We start from the raw sequence: 16,181 nt of genomic DNA, 5'->3' as shown, positions 1-16,181 counted from the left end.
AGCAAACTGAAAAATAAGGAAGAGAATATATTTTGATTTTCTTAATTGACGATATGTAAAGTTGGGAGGGAAAGTAATATACTGAAGTAGAAGAAAATCCTAACAATGCAGATGGAAATCAAAGTAATTTGTAACTCGAAAGTAATTTTTGTGAACCTAAATATTACTAGAATCCATTTGACCTGAGAAGTAATGTAACAAAGCATTCCACTGATAGCCACTTAAGATATATTTGTAATAATTCTGAACACATAATCTTTCAAAGACAAATTGCCAACTACATGACAGCTATAGCATATAAATAAAGCGGATTGCATATATAACCAATATAATCTGAACAAGCCAGTTTTACCACATATGGAAACCATAAAATATAGAATTTAAAAAAAAATTCTTCAAGAATATAAACAAAATGTACACCACAAAAGTATCATAGGTCCTTAATAATGATCCCTAAAAAAAGACTGCTACAAGAGCATAAAATTATGCATCAATACATTGCTGACATTCTACTGCTTAAAATTATATTTAAGTCAACTGCTTCAGCACTAGTTCCCATTTTCATTATAAATCTGACAACTTTTGTTGCTATTTTCAAACTCTGGAATGTTGGCCTCTTCTTCCTCATCTATCAAAATCCAATTTACCCTTTAAAGTTCAGCTAAAATGCTACATCTCTTAGAAGCTTTTCCCCTGTTAGCATTAATCTCTCTATTCCCACTCGGAAAGCACTTTGCTTATTCCTTTAGTCACAGCATACAACTGTGTCTTCTATTAGCTAGCCGATTACATTTGGGTCTCCCTCACTTGTAAACTCTCAGAGTTATTTTATCTATGGACAACAATCTATGAGTCTATAGAAAACAACTAAGTACAGTACAATGCTACACAAGGCTAGCAAACACATTTTTTAATTTAATGAATAAAAGAATATAACACGAGTGTCAAGAAAAAATGGGAAAACTACTGATTTTATGATTCATGAAAATAATTCAAATTAAAAAACTCATGAAACATAAGGGTAACATCCTAAATAAGCAGGCTAATAATTTTTTAGAGGAAAAGGTCATGAGAGACAGATTCTTAGGATATGGATAGGAAGCCAGATAGAAGCCTCAAGCTTCATCAAAGAAGTCATTCTTGAATATAAGAAAGCAAGCCATACAAAGTTTCAGTGACAGGGGAAAAAAGATCTTTCTTCACCTTCTTTCTCCAAGTGGAAACCTACTTCCTACTGGCACAGACAGAATAGCTGGAAAACAGTGCTGAAGAGAGGCTGAGCTCACCTTTCCAAATCCTTAAAGAGATAAGTGATGACTAGCTGTGCCCCGGATACCCTCCATTCCTGAAAGCAAGACAGCCAAGCGCTTGAAGATTCTTACCTCACTCAACTAGATATTATCATTTTTTAGCTCTTGGGAAATGGAAAACTCTGCCTGCCCACAACCTTCATCTTATGTAAAAGGTAAATCCATCATTCAACTTTAAAATACACATTCAAAAAGCATGGTACATTTTACAACGAAGATTCTGCCTTACATAGTCAACAATAAAATGGACAAGTAGAGTTTTACAAATTGGGGAAAGACTAAAACCAAAGTGAAATAATTCATGTATAATTATAATCATCGTATTATAATGGTTATCTGCTTAACTACAGACTTTAATTTCTTGAGGGTGGAAACAATTACATAAATCTTTGAATGTCTCATGTCTATAAAATATAACACCTGGCACACAGAAAGTTCTCAATAAATGTTTGTTGAATAAATGAACAAATGAGCAAACTGAAAAGCAAAACTGTGTATTTATTTATTTTGTTTTAAATGCCATACATTAAACCAAAATGTATGTTGTAGTTTTGATATTAACTGAATAGTCAAATAAGTGAGTATGAACATACCACAGATCAGGATTTTGCAATCTGAGGCTCAGAGGCAGCAGGGAATGAACCTTGATATTGTATATTTAAGTCTTTAAGCATGCGTGTGAATTTTTCTAGGACAGGCTCTATAACTGTCATCACGTTTTCAGAAAGGTGTAGGACTACAAAAGGGTCAAAAATTATAAAGATGTGTTATCAATTTTAAAAAATAAAAAATATAATTAAATGTTACATACAATTTTATGTTGTACTAGATGTTTTAATCTCCCTTTGATGAATCAGAAAGGCTCCTGGATCTTATGGAGTACCAATGAGTCATTAATCATTCAGTAATTAATAAATTCTTTTTCAACCATTTTAATGTGGAATATGTGGGAGTTAATTATTATACTTTAAGAAATTAAAAGACACTAACTACATAATCATTAATAGGCAACCACTATTACTCAGGCAAAACAAAAATATTCAAACAATTATGCTACATAACATTAATGCATAAATGGCAAGTCATTCTCGTAAGTGAAAACAGTATTTTCACACAGCCAAAATGAGCAATCCAGAGTTAGCTGGAATGTTTAACAGAACAGGAAAAGAAAAAAATCCTAGGGCTCTACATCCTAGCACTCTATCCTAAGAGCTAAAAGTAAGGTAAACAGATAGGGGCTCTTAGAAATCCAATGCTTTGGATACAATTTTAGTAATTTGATTATAATGCTCAGTAAGTAGCTAAAACAGGTGTCCTTTTTCTAAGAAACTGAATAGCCGAAGTCTGCTTGTAGAAACACTGTAACGTCCAAAACTGTTCAGTTTAACCAAGCTGCTTTTCTAATACTGAGAATTTCTGATGGGAGGAGGTGTGCAAATAGTTGAGCAACAGAAAGCGTTCCTGAGGGAAGCAAGCTAGGGAGCCACAGGTGGTGCGCCACATTGTGTGACACGAAAAGGCTGAGACCTCTAGGGTCCCAAAGTTGGACAGAGAAGAAAATAAACAAAGAGGGGAACCGTAAAAACTGGTGATATGAATACTCTGGCTATTCTCTCCCTTCCTCTGGACTCAAGTATTAGGGAGAATAAGCACAAACAGGGTTCTCTCTACTCTTCCCATCTGCTCAGAGTGAGCAGGCATTATGACATTAACCAAGCAAGCAGGACCACATACTATTAACAAGTCTGGATGGATATGTTTTATGGCCTGCCTCTACGTACCTTATTTAGCAAGAACAGACAATAAGAACAGAGTAAAGGTGTCTCAAGTTTAAAAAAAAAATTAAGCTACTTCTTAAAATCTGAGACAAAGCTAAAATTAAACTCCTTTATACGTGTTATCTAAGAAAAATGCCCAATGTTATCTGTGCAGGGCAAAACACTGCCTACGTAGCTCTACCTACCCAGCTCTTCAAAGCAAAAGTAACTGTAAGGCTTTCAGAGAAGATAACTGCTATAAAATCTCAAAATCCCAAGAATGTGGCAATAACCTTGTCTTCCTATATGAAAGAGGCCATATTATGTACCCCTGCTGAGTCATGATCAAAATCAATTTAGATGATACGATGATCTTTTAATATATGCTGTTTCCAAAATCCTTGAGAAATTCTCAGTTTTCATGATGAATCTTATCACAAATGAGTAAGAATGTGAGCATCGACAGTCCTTTTAAAAACAGGACTGATAGACTTCTGTAAGAATAAAAGCTACAACTCCTCCAAGACTGCAGATAAAGCTTGGGAAATAAAGCATTTGCTACAGAAATAAGATAGCAGTATGCTACAGGTCATGTGTAATCATTATTACAGAGGATGAGAGGAAAGTCCTCAAGAAAAATTTTAGTCAAGAAGTAAGGATGCTAAATTGCACCAAATTGCTTCTACTGCATTGAATTTAACATTTATAAAATGAATTTTAATGAAAAATTCTAGCTAATGATATATCAGAGAATAAACTTTTTTCCATCTATCTGAATTTGAGTTGCATCAAGGTAATTTTCCTACACATAACTATTATGTACATCAAGATGTAATATTTAGGTTATGGCCCTGTATTTGTGAAATAATGTTGCTTTATAAAGTACAAAAAAGGCTCAGCTGTGGCTTACTCCTGCACATTTATTCTAGTACTTCTCAGTGGTAATACTAATGAAGTTGATTCTTTCCTGAACACGAAAATCAGTGTTATTTGTCTGACTCTCCTGCAGCATGTTGAAGGATAAATTCTATCAACAGAAAAAAAATGTAAGTGTAACTAAAATTATAAGACAGATAGTTTTAAAATATTACCATCTTGGTAGTAGTAAAGACATCTCGCTATATCTTCAAACACATTTTAGAGTTTCAATGAATATATTCAGAAAAAATTGATGACATTCATTTTAATTTAGTATCTCAGAAGAAACAGAGAAACATATTATCTTTGTAATAAAAGTTGGCTTATTACTACTCATGAATTTTTTTAGTAAGGGACTGGATCTAACTATAAACATATCTGAGAGATACAGGATGCATAGAATATACAATAAATACTATAGTTTCCCAATGCTTTCATTATATACACATGATTTAATAACATTGTCAGAAGAAAATGATTATGCTATCTAATAACAAACTAAAATTGAGTCATCATAGCTGTTTTAAAAACAGCTATCATTTTATTCTATAATATTTTCATTTCATGTTATTTTTTAAAATAATGTATTTGCTGATTAATTTACTAAAAACTTTCAATGATAAGCATTTGAACCATACCAAGTGCAAAAATTTTAAAGTTATATCTTCTACCAAGTTAGATGAACATTATTACCAGTATTGTAGCTTATTCCTAAATTTGGCACGCCTATTAAAGCCAGCTAGATAACACTGGCAACTGGAAGAGGACTGCAGTGATTACACCTCTACAAGGAATTCACAGAATGGGCAATGTAAAATTCAGGGGAAAAAAATTCGATGATGAGAAGAAACTACTAAGGTGAAAGTATGCATATGTATGTTGAATGGCATGATGGGGTGTGGAAAGTAGACTTTGCAAAAAAGTAAAGTTGAATGAAAATATTTGAGAAATTCAAACAAAATTTCTCTGCTTCAACCTTAATGTTTAATTCTTCCCCTCCTGCTGAAACAACAGAAATCAGGGTTTCCAATAAAACATCCTTTTGCGGTCTTCAGACTTAGCTACCACCTATTTCAAACTTCTCATCTCTAGATTCAATAGTCTTCACATAGTCACTTTCACATAAACTAAGTCTTGACTTTACACATTGACAAAATATTCTGTCAACTATACTCCAATAAAAGTTAAAAATAAATAAATAAATAAAAATTAAAAAAACTGAAGCAAATATGGTAAAATCTGCCCAGTAAATATAATATAGGGGTCATTTAATTATTTTCTGTATGTTTGATATATTTCATAATGTAAAAAAAAAATCAAATAATGCTCAAAATAAAATTTTAAAACACACACTAAAAAAAAAGGCTGACCACATGAAAATGAGACTTTTTTTCCCCCATCCACCCCACCAAGGAGTAAACTTAGAGCTCATACCACAATAAAATTTGCATATATATAATTTAATAAATTAAATCTTTTAAAAGTATTGACTCACTGAGAACATCTTTGTGTTCCCAGCATGAGCCACAGCAGCTGGCAGGCATACAGTCGATACGGTATTTCATCACCACCACCAGTGTTTCACATTTTTAACATCTCTAAGATATGGTTATATCTTACAATTGACAGTGAAGCATAGCTTTTCTTAATGATACATAAAATAATGATGCCTTTTACAAATGTTGTTGTTTCAAATTAGACTCAACAGAGCAATAAACGTTAAATTTCGTTGAACTAAATTAAACCAAGGTGAAAGTGCCTGTCTGTTAACTACATTACATTTTTATATAGAATAGGTTATATCTCCTTAATTATCTTTAAAAACAACCCAAGTACGATGTCTTTTGACTGGGATGTTTAATCCTTTTACATTTAAAGTAACTACTGATAGGGAAGAACTTACTCTTGCCATTTTGTTAATTCTTTTCTGTCTGCCTTGTAGCTCTCTTGTCCCTTGTTTCCTCTCTTATGGTCTTCCTTTGTGTTTCACTGATTTTTTTTTTGTCGTGACCTACTCCGATTCCTTTCTCATTTTCTTTTGTGTATCTTCCATAAGTATTTTCTTTTTGGTTACCACAAAATTTACATAAAACATCTTACAGTTATCACTATCTTAAACTGATAAAAAATAAATTTCTATCATAGACAAAAGCTCTACATTTTTACTCCCCTCCCCCAACAAATACTTTATGTTACTGATGTCACAATTTACATCTTTTTATGTTGTAACCACTAACATATGTTTACATAGCTCTTTTTTATACTTTTGCCTTTTAACTTCTATACAAGAATTAAAATGATTTACATAACATCATTACAGCATCACACATTCTGTACATGTCTATATATTTACCTTTTCTAGCTTATTCTATACTTTCATAGGCTATTTTATACTTTCATATGCTGTCATGTTGCTGCTTAGCATTCTTTTCTTCATTTATTCTCTAGAACTTATAGACTATACTTATTTTATAAATAAAAATGGCCAGAAAATTTGCATCAGTATTGTTTGACAATTATAAATCACAATTAAGTTTCTAAGACTTAGAGTACTGAAGGAGCTGTGTTCCCGAACCAATAAAACAGTTCCAGCCCATTAAAATCTTGACCAATTTTAATAATACCTACCAGTTCCTTTGCTCAGATATGGAGGCTTAAAGAACTTCACAACACCATAGACATTGACAATCATGCCACTCTTAAGTTGATTCAGGGGTGTATATACATAATGTGTGGCTGGAACCTAAAGAAAGACAGTGAATAAAAGTATTAAGATTTTAGATCTTATTTGTAAGATCAAATTTGTAAGTTAGTAAACTGATCTGCATTTTTTCCTTCTAAGTGTCTAAAAAGAGGCTGTAGCCTGAAAAAAGGGGAAATGCACAGCTTATAAAGGTTGCTATATAAACCATCTAGTTTTTCATATAAATAACTTTGATTATAAATGGTGTAATTTGTACACAACTCTAAAAAATGCAGTTTAAGAGACTTTTGTTCTGGTTTTTAACCTTAACTAATATCACTTCAAAACTTGTGGCATGGGCTTCCCTGGTGGCGCAGTGGTTGAGAATCTGCCTGCCAATGCAGGGGACATGGGTTCGAGCCCTGGTCTGGGAAGATCCCACATGCCACGGAGCAACTAGGCCCGTGAGCCACAGCTACTGAGCCTGCGTGTCTGGAGCCTGTGCTCCGCAATGGGAGAGGCCGCGATAGTGAGAGGCCCGTGCACCGTGATGAGGAGTGGCCCCCGCTCGCCACAACTAGAGAAAGCCCTTGCACAGAAACGAAGACCCAACATAGCCAAAAATAAATAAATAAATAAATAAATAAAAAAAAAAAAAAAAAAAAAAAAAACTTGTGGCACATATTTATTTTTTTTCCTATACTGCTATGAAGGTTTTAATAAGGCCTAAATAAAGCCAGATTTTGATTATAAATGATATAAAGACATTAAAAATGGTAATAAAAGAAAAAAATTTTTCTGAAATAACTGTACAGAAGTTTGGAAAGAAAAGGGGAAGTGATTTCACAAGAATGTCTGATGTTAGTCAAACAATCCTGAAAAGGGTTCAGACATCTGGCCCCATCACCCACCCACTTCACTCCCAATTGGAAATAAGGTTACCTATCACACTAAGAGTTAAAATTTTAAAAATCAAATCAAAATGAATTGGTTTTTTCAAGGAAGCTGATCCCTCAGGCCAAACACAAGGGTAGGGCTTGCTTAGAAATCTCATCAAACCATGATATTAAAAAAAAGTAATGAAAGAAAAACGATGGTCAGCATATGGGACAGAATAGAGACAATAGGTATTCAGCTGACAGACTAACTGGATCCAATATATTATCTTAACAAATATCTCCCTAATGTGGAGAGGAATGGGAAGGCCAGCACAGCTCAATGACCCTAACCATTATGGTCTTCCAAGTAATGTACTTGTTAATTCACAACCAGCAATCAACATCTTGATTGTAATTTGGCTCTCAATGTAAATAAGTCAGTATATGTGTGCAGAGCAGCTAGGTTATATTCTAATAGTTCAGAATACCTGAGCTTCCTGAAAAACCATTTTTGCCAAGTTCAGAGGCTCTCTCATTTACTTCTGCCTTACTACAAGTGCATGGATGTATAAAATATTTGAAGTTGACCTATCAATAACAATTTTGAAAAACACTAATATCAGAGTTAATTCATATTTTTTAAAAAGTACATCAATACTTTTATTGGTTACAGTTACCCTAAATAACAAATTTAAGTTATACTATTATGGTAGTATTCAGAATTTAAAACCTGTATCCTGTAGTCACTGTCAACTAGAAGCAAAGTCCTTGAACTCTGTCCAATAGAAACTAAAGGTTTAAGAACACAGGTAGAACATAAAATTTATTTTAAGGAGCCCACGGGTCGCAACTAAGGAGCCCATGTGCCACAACTAAGGAACCTGCCGGTGCAACTAAGGAGCCCATGTGCCATAACTAAACTTTATCAACATATTACCTTCTTTCCAGTTTCACTCAGCTACAAGTAGTTCACCTTTAAAAATGGGAACCTTCCCATTGCTATGAGATGACAAAATTTTATAAAATATTGAAAATATGATTTAAAAGAAAAAGCAAAATGTATCAAAAGTAAATAAAATTCTTTACTTAAAATTACATAATTTGTCAAATCACAATTCAGCACTTAATAATCTGTTTAAATATAAGCTGATGAAGAGCAAAAGAAATGAATTTGCCTAAGATTTAAAAGGAGTAAAAATCCCAGTGTCTTCACATGATAAAACTTTTTTCATTTTAATTTTCTTGTGTACGTAACATCTGCAAATTATCAGCAAATATTCCAAACAACAGATGAACCAGGTATTAATTACTAAGCAAATATATAACTCAAATGTAATATCATTATATACCAAAAAAGTAGAGATTATGTTTTCCCACTGTATTGATACTATTTCAAAATCAGTCTATAAAGTGGATCAAATACATATATGTATGTGTGTGTGGGGTGTACATTTCTAAATTAAAATGAATACCATCTTACCAAAGACATTGATTCTGTAGAAAAATCTCTTACGGATTTAACATAAACCTGAAAAAAAAAGAGAGGACTTATTTGTATACAAACATGTCCAATGTGATTACAAACCTTTAATTGTAGTAAAGCTACACACTTTATAATATTCCAGTTCACAGAATGGCATAAAGTTATAGCTTACAAATTAAGAGTGCAGGTACAAAGTTGTCTAAGCTAAGCTTCAGTTTAATTCACTAATTTTAATATCATAGAACCACAACCTGGCCCATAAAATGCCCTGTTCAGACAAAAAAACAAAACAAAACAAAACAGGCAGATGTTGGTCTGCAGGCACATAGCTTGATCCAACCCTACTTCTCCACCTGACAGCCTTGACCAAACAGGTAGTCTCCAAAAGTGTGTGTGTGTTTGTGTGTGTGTGTGTGGGGAGGGGGCGGGGGGTGGTGAAGTGAGAGGGAGAGGATGAAGACCTTCATAAAGAATGAAATAGGAGGAAATCAGTTTTACCTAAAAAGGGGCACCTGATCAATTTAAGATAAAATCAAGCAGACCATCAAAAGAGGATGACAGTATAACTGCAAAGAATATATTGATCAGGTTTAGAGTGTCCGTGAAGCTTTAAGAATTTCAGTAACAAATACCTATCTTTAAGGGATCCTTCTCTGCTACCTGGAATCATTCTAAATATAAAGCCACGAAAAGGATTTTTATTTTTTAAACTTAAAATATTTAATTACAATAATTCAGTCAGACTAAGTAGCTTATCTGCAGATACACAGAAATACTACTTCTATTCCATTACTTTAGCTCATTAAAACTACAATATAATTAGAGACTAAAAAGTTGCACACTTACATAAACAGTTGATTTGAAGTCCTCAGATGCTTTCAAAAATAAGCAAAGTTTACCATCTCTGCTTGTAGATGAAGATGCTGACAAAATAACAAATCCGGCCACTGCAATGGTGTCCTATATAGAAAAAAATAATTTTAAAATCATCAAAATACCATAATTCTGAATGCCATAGAGATTCTTATTTTTATTACTATGTAAAAACAGGAATCATTTCTATAAAATCAAAAGCTGGTTAGCCTAAACTTGTTTAATGCTTTCTGAATATAAGATTGAGACTACCACCTCCTACAAAAGGGTATCAGCAATGTAGCCATAGATAAGTACAGCGCTCCTCTTAATGGACCAGGAAAACACTACCTAAATCACTTAGAAATTTTTATTTATCTAGTAGGGCTTCAAAAATCAATGTTTATCTCAATTTATGTGAATAAGTGTGCATGAATAAACACAACGAAGAGACAGTGATGAGCCAACAGTATTAAGAATGGAAATTAAATGAAACTAAATCTCTGAGAGATTACATTGAGGAAGACATGCCATTAGTGCAAAAACTCCATATTGTTATAAAACTAACATGAGCATAAAGATCCAGGGTACGAGACATAAATAAGACATTTCCATTTATACACTAATAAGAACAAAGATATTCTCTTTCCACATAGGTTTATAAGAAGAAGAAGAAGCCAATCTCCATTTATTCCTGCCTCTCTCATTCTTTAGTTAAATCTCCCTTTTCTTATTTTCCAAATACTGGAACATCCACACTTAGTGAGTCCTGTCTTGCTGTATTTTATATCTATATCTATATCTATCTATCTATCTATCTATATATATATATACACACATACACACACACACACACATATATATTATCTTACTCCTCTAATTTTAACACCAAAACCTTAAGATAAACAGAAATTCCTGGGCTTTACTTTAGTCAGCTTCCTTCAATAATCTTAATTTCTACCAAATGGAAGTCTTCTGCATTACTGATTTTTATTTTGCACATATAAGAGTGTGGTGTCAACCCCCAGGATTCTCTATTTAGATCCATTAATTAGGCTGTAAGCACCTTGAAGACAAGGGTCATGTCTTATTCTGCTTTGTATTTACAGGGCTTGGCACAAAGTAGGCCCTCCATAAACTACCTGTGAATCAAAGGAAGGATCATAAATTGCCTTTCTAAAATCTCTGGCCCTATCCAGATATTTTAGCTCTGCAAATTTCTGCATTTTATTTTCTTCAGGTGAGACTGCAAACATAATTCTGTCTGTGCTGTTAATGCTAAATAAACACAATTCTTCACAGTTAAGTGGGAGAAAATTTTCCTTCCCACTGAAGATTTTCTGTTTGTACCATGGTTTAGGCAGTTTTAAAGGGGAATAAAATAAAGAGCAAGAGTGCTTCTGGAATAAATTACTTTTATAACTGAAAAATATGCAGTTTTTCCAATTTACCTTTGAACAGTATATTCTGATTTAAATGAAAACTTAAGATTTTAGTCAAAGATGTAAAGTTGTTTAATCAAACTAACACAGGAAAATAAATAGAAGTAGGGAAATCATTGGTCTGTCAGTTCTAAATTCTCTTCAAAATACAAAAAATAACATATCTCATGTTATTTTCTATTTTACTTTAAAATGTCTTAAACATAAATATACGGAAAGATATACACTAAATGCAAGTGTTAGGGGAAGAAATGCATATTTTTCAATTTTTCCGTATAAACCAAACTTTTAAAGAATAAAAGTATTTCTTTTATGATGGAGAAAACATTTTTAAATAAAGAGAATAAATCATTAAAAGCAAGACATCAGTATTCATAATAAAAAATTTTCAAAAGTCTATTCTAACATTAGCAACACAACTCAGTAAAAAGTTACAACTTTTCCTCTAGCATACAATCGACAAAACGGAAATAAGAACCAAAAATACTTTTTAAGAACCTAAATGCCTGTCGACAGACGAATGGATAAAGAAGATGTGGTACATATATACAATGGAATATTACTCAGCCATAAAAAGGAAATTGGGTCATTTGTAGAGACGTGGATGGATCTAGAGACTGTCCTACAGAGTGAAGTAAGTCAGAAAGAGAAAAACAAATATTGTATATTAACGCATATATGTGGAACCTAGAAAAATGGTACAGATGAACCAGTTTGCAGGGCAGAAATAGAGACACAGATGTAGAGAACAAACATATGGACACCAAGGGGGGAAAGTGGTGGCAGAGGGTGGTGGTAGTGTGATGAATGGGGAGATTGGGATTGACATATATACACTACTATGTATAAAATAGATAACTAATAAGAACCTGATGTATAAAAAAATCAGTAAAACTAAAAAATTCAAATAAAATAAAATAAAATATAGTTATTTAAAAAAATTTTAAGCTACACAATAAAGCTATAAAAAAAGAAAAATAAATGTTCAATTTATTATATTTATGTTTTATTTTTTAAATTTAATTTAATTTAATTTTACTTTTAATTTTTATTGGAGTATGGTTGAGTTACAATGTTGTGTTAGTTTCAGGTGTACAGCAAAGTGAATCAGTTATACATATACATATATCCACTCTTTTTTAGATTCTTTCCCCATATATGCCATTACAGAGTATTGAGTAGAGTTCCCTGTGCTATACAGTAGGTGCTTATTAGTTATCTATTTTATATATAGTAGTGGGTATATATCCATCCCAAACTCCCAATTTATCCCTCCCCAATTTATATTTATAAACATGAATTTATATTTAATTTACACATATAAATTACATTGAAGGCCCTCAGTGATCTCATCCCAACTTACTTTGCTTGCTTTATCTCCCTATACTTCCATTCAATACAAAATAAATCAGATTCTCTTATATACCCAATGTTTTTCCTCATACATTTTTTGCATTTTCTGAGTACCTATCTTTTAAAATCTGGGCTGTAAATGCTTCTTCCCTGTGAGGTTTATCTTAGCTTGTACCCCAAAGAAGGAAGAAGGAAAAATAATTCTTCCTTCCTCTGAACTCTCCTATGCCGCATTTTAATATTTTTCATGTTGTGTTATTTATAAACTTTCTTAATGTTTTTACTGCCCTTAAAACTCTGTAAGATCCCTGGGACTAAGAATGTCTTATCCATCTGAATATCCCACACAAGTGACTACTGGAGGCTTCTGTTCATAATCAGTGGTCAACAAATATCTGTTGAATAAATTAATCAACACTGGTAGAAACTGAAATACAGATCTAAAAATAAATGGCTTAGGATTCATGTCCCATGAATTTATTAATCATAATGACTTTCAAATTAATTCAAATACACAGAGGATAAGAAACATAAATATATAATAGGCTGTTTTAGTTCGTATAAACACTCATTAGATTGAGTTGAAAATGAGATTTAATACGCATTGTTCTAAGTTTCTGAGAAGAGCATAGCATACTGAAGCCATTCAAACAAGAATGGGAATTACACAGTTCAGTGGTGAGACTACAGTATTCTGATATGTCAGAGTAGATGCCTATCTCAGTCTGCTGAAAACAGTATTAGAAAACCAGCTTGAGAAGCATAACCCTGCTACTAAAAATGATAAGGTTTTAATTGCTATCTTTGCATCAAGGTTATAAAAGTGAAAACACATTTGAAATGAAATCTTTGAAATAACTCAGCATACTCAGATATCAGCAAAGCGGTCATTTCCCTTTTGTCACAGTGCCTTAGATAGATTGAGCCCTCATCATTAAACAATTTTCAGGGTAGCCAACAGGACTATTTCTACCACAAACGAGTCGCAGAGAAAATGAATGAAATCAGTACGGGTCTTTTTAACTTAAGTGTTCTTTAAAAATGAACAATTAAAAGGAAAAAAAAAATCAGACAACTTACTTGCATATAAACAACCATGGTTTTTACATGCTAATATCTCCTAATGAGGAACAAAATCAGTGGTGAAATAGGAAGCAAACCAATAGGTAACAAAAATGTAAATCACAAAACCAGTGTACTAATTTGCTAATTTTTAATGGATAATATACTAAAAATTCTCAAGTCATCACTGAGCAGGAAAAGGGCACAGAAAATATGAAACAGTTGACAATCCAAAAAGAAAAACTTATCTGACTTTAACAGGCATTAATTTTTACTATACTGACCTTGCAAATATTGTTAGGTTATCACATCTTAAAACACTGTTAAAGAGTGAAAGGGTACAGGGAAAAACCAGGGACCTGATGTCATTGATAGTGCAGTGATTGACAGAAAGTGTTTCTTTAACATAAAAAATGTATTTCATGGGTATTAGCACTTATTGGATCATGTAACACCAAGGACATAATTGGAAGTAATATATGTAATATTAGCATAAAAACCAAAATCTTTAAATGGTCTACAAATCATTTTATGATCTGATGCCCACCCAGCTCACCAGCCGCATTTCGTGTGACTCACTCTGGAACTCTGCCTTACCATAATTCCTTAGCATTCCAGGATCCTCACTCAGGGCCTCTGTATATGCTGTTTTCTCTTACTTATCTACTCTCCCAGTACCCCTATGTTCATTCTTTCTGCTATTTTTCTCATTCTGCTACTCAATCTTCTTAGTACATATCATATCTGGATAAAATAATTAATTACATAATAGTTGTTTAATTCCACTCTTCTCCATAGAAAACTATTCCACGAAGGCAAGGTCCATAACTGTCTTATTCAGTTAAAATGTCTCTGACATCGAGCATAGAAGACAAAAAACATTCAACAAGTGTTTAGACAACTCAGTGAATACCTAAATATATGAATATACACACACAAACACACACCACACACACATTACATAAAATATACCTTCATTAAATTTTAACACAAACTATACAACAACTACAAAACTTACTTCATAGAATCTTAGCATTTTAGAATTGTGAAGGACCTTAGAGATAGTGTAATCAAACACCTTCATCTTTCAGATAAGAAAATAAGGGCCAGAGAGAATAAATGAGCAGTTTAAGGTCACACACAGCTAATTAGTTGTAGACTAAGACAAGAACCCAGATCTCCTGACTTCCATGGTAGGTACTACTCTACCTCCTCTTTCAGAACTAAATCTTACAGGAATGGGAAAAAACGTATTAACAAATGTCTGTAACTTTGACAGTTTTGTGATAAGACCTTTATTTAAACTTTTAAAATACTTTGGAAAAGTCTTTCCTATTTTATATCTACATATTAATGTTAAAACTTTCTTTAAATGAAAGTTAAAACTGAAAAAAATGCCTCAGATGGAGGGAATTTCAATTAGACCATTTGTATTCCCGCAAAATGTACCATTAATCTAGCAAAGCAAAGATGTTTTAGGATTGCTGTATTCAAATACAGAATTAATCTTAAGGAAACAAGTGACAAAGAAGAATGGTGTAAGAATCAAGCTATAAAAATTCATTCTTTTTTTTTTACCCTGTGTATGTCCACATTTATTTATTTATTTTATAATTAAAAAAAATTTTTTAACATCATTATTATAGTATAACTGCTTTAGGATGTTGGGTTAGTTTTTGCTTTATAACAAAGTGAATCAGTTATACATATACATATATCCCCATATCTCCTCCCTCTTGTGTCTCCCTCCCTCCCACCCTCCCTATCCCACCACTCTAGGTGGTAACAAAGGACCGAGCTGATCTCCCTGTGCCACGCGGCTGCTTCCCACTAGCTATCTATTTTACGTTTGGTAGTGCATATATGTCAATGACACTCTCTCACTTTGTCCCAGCTTACCCTTCCCCCTCCACGTATCCTCAAGTCCATTCTCTAGTAGGTCTGCATCTTTATTCCCGTCTTGCCCCTAGGTTCTTCTGACCTTTTTTTTTTTTCTCTTTCTTTCTTTTTCTTTTTTTTATTTACTTAAAAAAATTTTTTTTAATTAATTTTTTTTTTTTAATTTAGATTCCATATATATGTGTTAGCATACGGTATTTGTTTTTCTCTTTCTGACTTACTTCACTCTGTATGACAGTCTCTAGGTCCATCCACCTCTCTACAATAAAAATTCATTCTTTTATGCAAAAAGTTTTACCTTTGATTTGCAACAATCTTTAACCTTAATACTATAAACTCTAAAATAAATAGCCTAATTAGACCTCCCAAATGATCAACATTCGTGATTTTAAACGCAGAAAGAATTTAAACTAAATTGTGACCTCAGCCTTCTCACCATTATATTTTAAAAGGAGAAACCTAGACTTACCATTACCAACATCCTATTATCTGACAAGTACTAATTAGTTGTATAGTTCTATTCTATTCTAATGAATACCTATTT

At 32.7% G+C, this 16,181-nt stretch overlaps 1 protein-coding gene across 6 annotated transcripts in view; it reads right to left on the bottom strand.

Annotated features, from left to right (window-relative positions):
* Positions 1–16,181, bottom strand: part of POT1 (protection of telomeres 1) — an 80,447-nt gene that overhangs the window by 53,682 nt on the left and 10,584 nt on the right. For all 6 annotated transcript variants that reach the window (XM_057550340.1, XM_057550337.1, XM_057550339.1 and 3 more), the window contains 3 exons: positions 9,876–9,989; positions 9,027–9,074; positions 6,614–6,728 (listed from right to left, as the gene is read on the bottom strand). In XM_057550340.1, coding sequence (XP_057406323.1) covers positions 6,614–6,728; positions 9,027–9,074; positions 9,876–9,989 — 277 coding nt within the window. The remainder of the gene's footprint in view (positions 1–6,613; positions 6,729–9,026; positions 9,075–9,875; positions 9,990–16,181) is intronic.

This window comes from Balaenoptera acutorostrata, chromosome 7 (assembly GCF_949987535.1).
Source record: "Balaenoptera acutorostrata chromosome 7, mBalAcu1.1, whole genome shotgun sequence".
Lineage (NCBI taxonomy): Eukaryota > Metazoa > Chordata > Mammalia > Artiodactyla > Balaenopteridae > Balaenoptera > Balaenoptera acutorostrata.
This window is presented reverse-complemented; position numbering and strand designations above follow the sequence as displayed.